This window comes from Acyrthosiphon pisum, chromosome A1 (assembly GCF_005508785.2).
Source record: "Acyrthosiphon pisum isolate AL4f chromosome A1, pea_aphid_22Mar2018_4r6ur, whole genome shotgun sequence".
Lineage (NCBI taxonomy): Eukaryota > Metazoa > Arthropoda > Insecta > Hemiptera > Aphididae > Acyrthosiphon > Acyrthosiphon pisum.
The window spans coordinates 81,512,095-81,522,853 of NC_042494.1; the positions used below are offsets into that span (position 1 = coordinate 81,512,095).

The following is a 10,759-nucleotide window of genomic DNA, read 5'->3' on the forward strand; positions in this document are numbered from 1 at the left end:
TAACTAAATCAATTAAAATATATAAATATAGGTATACTGATTAAAGTCTTACATTTTATTCTTCTAGTACTTATTTTGAAAACTAATAGGAATTTTTTGTTATGAAAATTGGAGATATTTCATAAATGTAATAATGATTATATTTTTTCCACAGACATTAATTCATTCTTGTTAATTTTGAAAATCTTCAATTTCCGACGGGGTCTTGCAAATCATTTTTTGTATTAATGTGAGATCGTATGGAATCTGAATTTTAAATTTCAGTATAATGTCACCTCTCTTTTCATTGCAATTTTCTCCGTAAGCTGGCATTCCTTCACCTCGTATTATCTTTTGATATGATGGCCTACCAATAAGTATAACGATAATATCAGTTTTTTGTCTTATATACATGCCTAATATTATGGTATTATAAACAAAGCTTATTGAAATTTGATGCTATAACTGTATAGCTATAATAAGTAACAGCTACCTATGTAGGTATAGGTAACCATTGTAACCGAAATATAATTATTGTTAATAAAAAGAAAAAAATGAATAATCGTAATAAATAGTAATTTCTATGATGATTAATACATTATATAATCAAAATCTAACAATATTAGGTATTTAGGTGTCATGTATAAGTTTTCATTCCATAAATTCTATTGCACGTAGTATACAACGTCAGTTCGTCCTTCGTCACAACTTGTGTACAATAAAAACAGATTGGTAAATATTTGTTATATATTAAAACATGATTTTACAAACTATAATTATTATCAAAAAAAAAAAAATTGTATGCCAACTCACGGGTCTGTCATTAACATTTTTTAAATAAGTTAGTTAACTTGAATTTCATTTTAGTAATTGTCGAGAACAAATTCTATCGTTCGTACGTGAGTATTTCAATATTATAATATTAGTATAGGCTATAGGGCACGGGTTTCTATATATTTTTACAATATTATAATTATTTGTTTAACTCATAATAATTTATGAATTGTACTTCTAAAAGTTCTACATATTTTTAACTCCTAATATTTATTTAGTTTCTTTATTTATTTTTTTATTTTTCTTAAAGTTTTACTATACCTATAATAACAAGTATTTACATAGATTTTTAATGTCTTAAATATTTTTCAACAACGTTTGATGAAACTTAATGGAATAATGAGTCCGTTTTTCAATATTTACCAAACTGCTCTAAATCTAAAATTTTGGATCTATAAGTAATTGTTTTTTTTTCAATTATGTTCATAATTATTCATTATAGTTTACCTAACTATAGAGGTTGTAAATATTATCCGCATGAATAATAATTTAATAATTTGTATTTTGATTTAAATTATTAGGAAATAAACTATGTTTATTTTAATATACCTATTTAACTATTTATTTTATTTGGAATCATTGAGGATAATAATTTAAAGATAAATTAAATAATTATTTTTGTTCTCTGATTTATTAAAACAGTTTGATATTATGAATTAAAAGTAATGACAATAATGATGTTATGGAATTATTTTACTATTATTATTATTATTTTTTGTTTTGATCCAATTAGAGCCCACGTTAAGAAATATTATTGGTAATAAAATAATTTATAGCATCAAAAATATTATAGTAAATACTAAAAAAATATGGGTAATAAATTAGATCACCTACTTCCCAAATATTTTTAACGAACTAAAGTTATTTTTCTTAAGTATATGCTGTATATTTAAATAAATTACGCTCCACATAGAAAATAAATTAAGATTATTTATTTTGTAATAATGTACAACAGTAATTTAATTAAATCGAGTCTAGAAAAAAAAACATTTTTTTAGATAATGACACATAGGTACGTACGTTATTACTTGTGTTATATTCACTCTTAGTTGTTTGTTATCTAATGTGTGTACTATAAACTGAACACCATACAGCATTTCTTCGATATTCACAGTATAAGTGCTTATCAAATCTTGTCCACTTCTTACAAAATATTTATGTGGCAAATCATTGGTGATAAAAACTGTCGAAAATCGTAATTCATAATATCAAGATGATAATTATTATATTATATTATATTATATTATACAATAAATTTATAAAATTATAGGAAAACTATGTTTTTTGACTTTTGAGGAATGTGTTATAAGTTATACCTACAAACTACTAATAACTAATAAAAGTGTGTACAGATTTAATATTGTTTTTATTTATACATATTATATTTGTCATTGAATTTTATCCTTCAATTATTATTTTTTAAACTTATTTTCTGTCGTGGGAAAATGTTTAGAAACATACCTTAGTTACTATATTATAATGTTCAATGCGACATACAATTATTATTGATTTATCCAAAATAACAATATTAGGTAATATAATATTACTATGATGTATTTGTTAAAATAAAAGTAGAGAGGTAGGTATATGAATAGTTATCATTATTATAGTTATAGTATTATCATTTCAATAATATTACATTCGTCTTGTGCATTTTATTTCGTTTGAATAAATAAATTAAATGTAAAATAGGTAGTTGTAATGAGTAATGAGTAATAAAAACTGCTTATAAAAAACATTAAGTAAGTACCTACTCCATCCTCATAAATGTATATATAGGTACCTACCTACCTTAAAAAATGATTTGATCATTTTACTAATTAATGATATCCACGTAAAATCATCGTCGTTTTATTCTTTTATTTTAAAATCATATTTAAATCTTAGTTAATAGGCAAAATTTATTTTTATATGTACCTATATAATATTTACAATATAATTCTTAACCTTGATTTAAAAACGTGCTTTTGAAGGAGATAGGGTTTAACATCTTCTTAGAGAGTAGACTAAATTGTTATACTTTTTTCTAAACTTATCAACGGGCAACAACATACCTACCACGATAATGTTTTCACCATAGTTCAACACAGGCGCGTATCCAGAACTTTATTTCGGGAGGGGCTGATGAACATTTATAAACATAGTAATACAGTAAAACAAAAAAATAATATTTAATGATTTAAAATACAATGTATACAAATACAATGTAGGTATTAGGTAGGTACTATATAACAAGTTTTAATTGTCTAGCTCGTCCACTATTGGCAAACTTGTCTAGAACCATATCGTCCGTTGTACAAATATTTCTATGAATATTTAGTAATGCTAAACCAACAAGACGATTCTCTGAAGTTGAGTTTCTCAAATATGTTTTTAATCTTGTTGAAAAACTGCGTTCAGCTGATGCAGTTGACACGGGAAGTATGGCAAGTATTTTCAGCAGTTGGTAGAGATTGGGATATAGAGTTTTATCACAAGAAATTAAAGCGTCTGTGGAGGTGGAAGGTCTTGATGATGGTTCTACTGATGTCCATTTAGATATTCATAAATCATACTCAGCCTCAACTGTATCTAAGTGGGGGATAAAAATAGTTCTCATATAGTATTCTTCAGTGGAACAATGTGGAATATTTGATCGATTTCTTTGATTAACACATATTCGAGGTTTTTTTCCTCGACATATAATAATGTTGCAATTGCTTTTGCTTCTTAGTAAATATCACCAAATACAGCTGAACAATTTTCTCTCATTTTTTGAAATTTTAATGTTATGGTTTCTATTTGTTTAAGAGCTGTAGCTAGATCTAAATTTGACTTTTGTAAGTATTGTGACAAATTATATGTATATCCTAATAACTTACTTGAAATATTAACTGCTACAATAAAATTAAAATTACATATGCAGTTTAACATACCGTTAGTTCTAGTTAAGTCAGTTCCAACAAAATAATACGAATTTAAAATCTATAAAATGGAATTTAATAATTTTGCATTGACTTTCATTTTTATTTTTTAGATTTTCTTAAAATTTCGGGGGGGCTGCAGCCCATTCAGCCCCCCCCCCCATAAATACGCCCCTGGTTCAACATTTATACAACACATCATATTGAAAAATATTATCTTATAAAAGATTTATTGTTTTAAAATAATTAGCCGCTAGTTATGTGTTTATTTATTGGATATTGGATTCGTTATTTAAATGTCATATGGTAAAAATGAAACCTGAAAATATGTAGGTACCGCGGCCTATCGAAATTACCATTAGTGAATGTTCCAAATACCTACAAATTACAATAGTCAATAACCATTAAAAAGGAGTGCGTCTCAAATTGCGAAAATCCTTTTTTTAGATAGGCAATTTAGAGGATTGCAGATCATTATAGATAATTGAGGTAGATACCGAAATACACAGTTGAGTTACATTTGTAACTTGTATCTACGTTACATTTTTTCGAAGTTACTTGTATTTAGATAATTAGACTCTGAGTGGAGCGATGAATGTCCTATACATTTTATAATGATGTGTATTTTTCAATTTTTTTTATTGTGTCTGACAACTCCTTTTGGGGGAGTAAAAATGCTTCGATTTTCTACTTCAGTATCTTTTCTGGTAGGAAAGTGAAACTAGACCAACTAAACAACCCGCGAGTGAGTGTTGCGCTGCTGTACAGTAGGTTATAAGTGAGTCACTGTAATGGACGGTGTTAAATTTGAATTCAATGATAATATAATAGGATCATATTGATAGTGATATACAACAATATAAAATAATTTATGTTTTATATATTATAGTTGTATTAGTTTATTATGACTAAGTTTTAAAATAAAATTACAGAAATTAAAGTATTACATAATCAACTTACTTACGGTTCTTCCATCAGTTAAATTGTGAATAATTTCACTGTTAACCGGTAAGCCTTTAGATATTTTTAAATTAGTAATACACTGTGTTCTTCCATCACTTTCGGGGATATTAATTTTTTTCGATGCTCCATAAAATATCTACCAAATAAATTGCACAGTATTATTAAAATTATCTCAATTAACAAGACTAAAACTTTAATATTTGCACACTATCGGGTGGTTTAGTGTGTTATATAATAGGCACATATATTATTTATTTATGTAAACAGACGAGCCTCGATAATTTGATTGCTCAAAAACTCGATAAGTCGAATTTTTTTCTTGCCATTGAAATGTTTTTAAGTTATGTTATTTATTACTATTCCCCTTAAGTTTGAAATATCTGTAGACCGAAGTTATCTCTAGACTCGACTGTATTTTGAAAATAATAGAAATAATTATAACTCATTATTTTAAACTATTAAGTTCATCAAATTATAAAAATATGTGCCTGTAAAAATAATGTTCAGTGAAATATCTTATTCTAAACTTGATAAAGTTGAATATTGCAAAATATTATAATATTATAAAAAAAATATGAAACGATATTAATTTGCTAACATACAAGATATACAATAATAAATACATAATATTGTTAGAAATACAGTAGAAATCGTAATGACGTTCAAGGGACCAAAGAAAATAGGTCATAATAATCGGTTGTCATTATAACCAAAATGACTAAAATCAAATTGTAACTTCAATACATATTATTATTATTATTTATTTATGTAATGTATAATATAGAAAATAAGTAAAGTTAAAAACATTTAATTATGTACATATTATTTAAATTAATCAATTCAATTATTATTTTAAAAAAAACCTTTTATTTCATTTTGAAATTCTTGTTCGATTTTGTCTCAAGCTTTCCATATATTAGAAATCGTATAGAGCATGGGTCACCAAATGGCGGCCCGCAAGCCGCATACGGTCCGCAAACAAATTTTATCCGGCCCGCAGATAAAAAATAAAAACACATATTATTACGACGTGATAAAACAACTATTCAAATGGAAATCATTGAATTCAAACGGATGATGTCCTAAACAATTTGTATGATGAAAATTATGCAAATACTGAAAGTAATTACGATGAATTTTGGTTAAAATATGTGTCCGAAAAATACCCTACGTTAAAATTATTACTACTGAAAATGTTTACGATGTTTGGTTCCACGTATGTTTATGAATTACACTTTTCAAAAATGAATTTTATTAAAAACAAATTCAGATCCCGGCTAACCAACAAACATCTTGAAATTATTATGAAGATAGCATGTATACTAACCAGACCCCCAATTTTAAACAGTTAGTTGAGAGCAAGATTTGTCATTTTCCTCACTAAAAAAATTTCTATTTTATTGTATTTATAATACATTTTTATTTTAAATTTTTCAAATGTTTGTTATATTAATTATGTTCTTAATGTTTAAAAACAATAACAAATAATAAATAAAAAAATTATGTTCTCATTAAATCCAATTTTGAAATAATACCTTTTGTCCTATTATATGTAGAAAATATGTACTTAGAATTTTAATGGCCCGCGAACAATTTTCAAATTTCTAATGTGGCCTTCCAAAAATATTAATTGGTGACCCCTGGTATAGAGTGACTCACCCCAAATTCTATAGGTATGTGGGAATTTTTTTCACCTTTTTTTAAACGAAACATGACATTTGCTTTTTCTTCAATTGTGGATTGCTTTCGTTTGCACATTTTACAATTTCAAAATATTTAATACAAGAACACAAAACATATTTAATCTCACGACGATTACCCGTACCCTGATGATAAAATAAAATAAAATAAAACTGACGACAAAACAAAGATGAAATTGTCGGTATTATCGGTTATAATAATATTGTACCTTCAATAAAGTAAAGTCATTATAGATAAAATATTTTTCCAATATAACCAAAAATAACCGTCATAACATCCGTATAGTCATTATATAGACGTCATAAAAACCGATACAAATTAGTACATACAATATAGGAGTTTTGCAGGGACCTTTAATCTAAGGTCATTACATCCAATATGTCACTACAACCGGTGTCATTATAAACGGTTTCTACTGTATCTTATACCAATTAAAATTTGATATATCCAAATTCTAAATATAGGATAATCTTGGTAGTCTCGAACCTTGGCCCCTGAGTCATATACCTAGTATTTTCATATTGAAATGTAATACCTACATATCATATTATAAATTCAGGCCCGTACAGAATTATATATGTATAATTTTTTTTAAATTAATTTGTTTGGAATTTGTACAAGTGTAAAACACAATCAGGCAATTTAAAAATGACGCAAAATCTACTTAATACAATTTTATTACTCTTACTTCGTTTAATGTTAAATTAATTGGAATCTTTATAACGTTTAGTTTAATGCCAACATTTATAGTTGCCTTCTTCTTTGATAACATGGCTATTATATGAGTATACGGATTCGTGGATCCATAAACTGACCTTAAACCATAAAATTAAGTAATATTTACTATAATATGTAATATAAAAGTAGGTACCTACATAATATAGAAACATGAAAATTAATGCTTCCTAAATATGATAAAAACTACAACAAACCGATGACTTGTCACTAAAATATAGATTCATAAATAGATTTTATTATTTTTGAACATGGAACGATGGTTTGGTATATATTATTTTAAATATTATAACAATTATTTGTATAGATTATTGAAAACTTCCCTTTGATTGAACTTTGAATAAAAATGTATCATTATATAGGTGCCCATTAAGATTTTAATTTATATAAAATATGCTTTAGATCTAAATACTTTACTTATTTTAATGTAAGTGTTGATGTTATTATTTATTTATAATACGTTTATTGAATACAAATATAAAATTGACTTAGATTCTTAACAGTTCAGATCAATCACCAAAAAAGTTATTATAAATTTAGCATATTTATTTTTATTACTTGTACGTTGAAAAAATATCACCATGATACAAATACCGTCTGATATCTTTTTTTTTATCAACATATACGCCTAATTTCATTGGCCCAATCCCAAATTGATCATGGATTGCACGCCAAAAAGGATTACTAAGGACGTCATAGGCTTCAAATGCAATAAGCCTACAATTAGATTCATCTTTGTTCAATTTTTCCATACCAAATTTATGTACAATTTTCCGAAATCTATACATATATAAGCCAATAAATTGGAATAATTATAACATAAAAAAAAAAAAATAATATCACTATTAGTTGTGAATATAGAGTTAATCCATTTAAATTATTGTATTATTTTATAAATGTAAATTAGTTAACGTAAATTACAGTTATTAGATCGGTAAGATACATACGCGTTTAGTATATCAAAATCCGAAGCGGTTCTTTTTAAGCCTAATACTTCATAGTAATCAATATCCATGATGAGTGATGACGTGTTACTTTCTACAAAAAAGTTATTTTTTTATTTGAAAATATAATAAATTAAAATGTTTGTTATTGATATAATATGGTATCTAAGTATATATTATAATAATATAAATATGTATATTGTATATGCATTTATACTAGAACTTCAATTGTATACACTTATAACAATATTAGGTAAATATCTAAAAAAAATTGAACCAACTAATATTAAATCTAGACTTATTAATTATCCTTGCAATGTATTAATTTATTGGTAATACTGAATATTTTATACAGATGATTAATATGTTCATCCTTAATTATTATTTATTAATATTTAATATAAGAAAAGTATAAGATTGTGTATATGAAAATAAGAGTGCGATTGCCTATGTATGAAAAAATTTAACTGTTAAAAACGTTGCCTCAGATTATACCACTATTATACACCGTAGAGGGTTTTACCATGTACCCGTGGGTGGTGGAGTTTATCATTTATACTCATTTGTTTATGTTCTTTTCATGTCTCTGTACGGTAAAACGGGACCCTATTACTAAGGCTCCGCTGTCCATCCGTCTGTCACCAGGCTGTATTTCATGAACCGTGAAAGTTAGACAGTTGAAATTTTCACGGATGATGTATTTCTGTTACCGCTATAACAACAAATACTGAAAATCCGTCAGAATATATAATATAATCTGTGCATATATAGCTGCTAATGGTACGGAACCCTTCGTGGGCGAGTCTGACTCACACTTGGCCGGTTTTTCAAAAAATATTTTAGTTTATTTATATATATTATTAATATTACTATATTTATTCCTATAAGATCCTGCACTTGCCACACCTTGATAGTGATAATAACTATACAATTTTTTTAATAAAATTTTTGCACGGAAGTATTTTTAGATGTAACCATGTATGGGAGAAATAATTATTGCTCCGTTAGTTAATAAGTAGAATTTTTCATTGCATGTAATGAAATTGGAGTATTATAACACCACCGTTATAGGTATTGTCGGAATAATGTAGTGGACGGCAATTTCGTTGAGAGGTTGTATGATATAGGCCCTATATTATAGGGGTTGTGGATTATCTATGGGCTTCAGTTAGTTGCTTCAGATGATACATTCATTTGTCTGTTGAACAATTGATTGGAAGGTTACAACTACATAGGTATAGGTAGTATTTTTACTAAAAATAAAATTAAACTTATCATAATATTTTTCGGAAGAAAAAACACTTATTAGCAAGAAAAAATGTTGCAAGCACACTGGAAACTAATTAGTAATTACTACATAAAGTAACTTTTTTTACAAAAATACTCTTTTATAATAAATTCTTATTGAAAGTTTATTATCGTTAGCTCCAAGACGTGGTCAGTTTGTCAAGTTTATAATTTTTAAGATTTCTAAAGAATACATATTATGTAAACAACTTATTCATGTTTCCATCTATAATTACATTTTTTACCTTATACATATAGGTAGTTAATAAAACTATTATTAATTTTATAAAAATGTTCTTATAGATATTAATTGTCCTTAAATATTAACTGTACCTATAATTAGTTTAAGAACTATAGGTAGTATTGACGATATAAAAATATGAATGGAAATTTGATTGTATACACCCATGATCCATCGATAGATACATTAAGTGTCAACAAACGCATAACCTATTTACTCACAATATAATATGATAGATTTTTGATGTGTTTGATTTCTAAAAAAATAACTGTTAACAAATTATAAATTATAAAATATTGGTAATTTTTGAATCAGCGATGAAGATATTGTTTTTACCCCATCGGCCATCAGTAGATAGGTGTATTGACAATTTTCAAAATTTTTCATGCACCATGGATATTGAAAGCCATATACATGATATAAAGTGGTACACTGGTACCTATAGTTGTAGTAATTTTAAATTGATTAAAATAACTTATAATCCTATTACTTAGACGACGTATCTACTTTATAAAATTATATAAAAGTTAAAGTGGGTATTTTCAAAGTTGCTTAATATTTGATAGTGTTCATATTATTTTAACATCAAGCCATATTACACATTTAATTTCACAATAAACTTATCTATCTCAATCTCATAAAATATAGCCTTATCAACTATAATGTGTACTTTTATGCGTTATTAATCAAAATCAAATATGATTTGTTTTACTTCGTTTCTATTTTGAAAGGTTTTATCTTCTATGGTATAGTACTATAATGTTATTGTTATTTTATATTATCATTATTATTATTATGTACCTACCTAACTATATAATATAGTAGTACAACGTATTTGACTTGGATTGAGTTGTTTGATATTTTGATATCACGTTTTTGTATTTATATATATTATGTTTATACAGGATGGTTCTTCTATCATGAAACACCCATTGTTTCAAAAAGTATAAATGTTTTTGAAAAGATTTTTTTTACATGGTTTCAAGTTGTTAAAATAATATGTTTTAAAATATTTTTTATCCTTATAATTTTTAAGTTTTTTACTTTTTTGAATGACAACATAGAGTTTTAATTTCATATTCCAAAGCAGAATATTTTTCTAAGTATTTTGATTCATAAAAATCGAATTTAGGACGAGTAGTTAATGAGTTATAAGTATTAAAGTTTAGATG

At 25.8% G+C, this 10,759-nt stretch overlaps 2 protein-coding genes across 3 annotated transcripts in view; one reads left to right on the forward strand and one right to left on the reverse strand.

Moving 5' to 3' along the window:
- The window catches only part of LOC100163979 (CRAL/TRIO domain-containing protein-like), a 35,421-nt gene that overhangs the window by 3,711 nt on the left and 20,951 nt on the right, over positions 1-10,759 (forward strand). The window contains exon 1 of one of the 2 annotated variants that reach the window (XM_029486068.1): positions 784-878. The exons of the other annotated variant lie outside the window; for it this stretch is intronic. The gene's annotated coding sequence lies outside the window, so the exon portion shown is untranslated. Of the gene's footprint in view, positions 1-783; positions 879-10,759 lie in introns of those variants that run through there. 2 annotated transcript variants of the gene reach the window in all.
- Positions 45-8,204, reverse strand: LOC100570633 (dnaJ homolog subfamily B member 4). The gene is made up of 6 exons (XM_003247248.4): positions 8,063-8,204; positions 7,674-7,895; positions 7,069-7,195; positions 4,677-4,815; positions 1,834-1,996; positions 45-346 (listed from the first exon to the last, which is right to left on the reverse strand). Exons 1-6 carry the CDS (start codon positions 8,128-8,130, stop codon positions 172-174), a joined length of 894 nt encoding a protein of 297 aa, XP_003247296.1. The 5' UTR covers positions 8,131-8,204; the 3' UTR covers positions 45-171.

Bases quoted from the DNA above. Each gene is read 5' to 3' on its own strand.
- LOC100570633 (XM_003247248.4), bottom strand. From the start codon at position 8,130: ATGGATATTGATTACTATGAAGTATTAGGCTTAAAAAGAACCGCTTCG. The intron at 7,196-7,673 runs GTAATAAAAATA...TTATGGTTTAAG, and splicing joins GATATTTTTTCAACGTACAA to GTCAGTTTATGGATCCACGA. The intron at 1,997-4,676 runs GTAAGTTGATTA...GATTTTCGACAG, and splicing joins AACTGATGGAAGAACCGTAA to TTTTTATCACCAATGATTTG.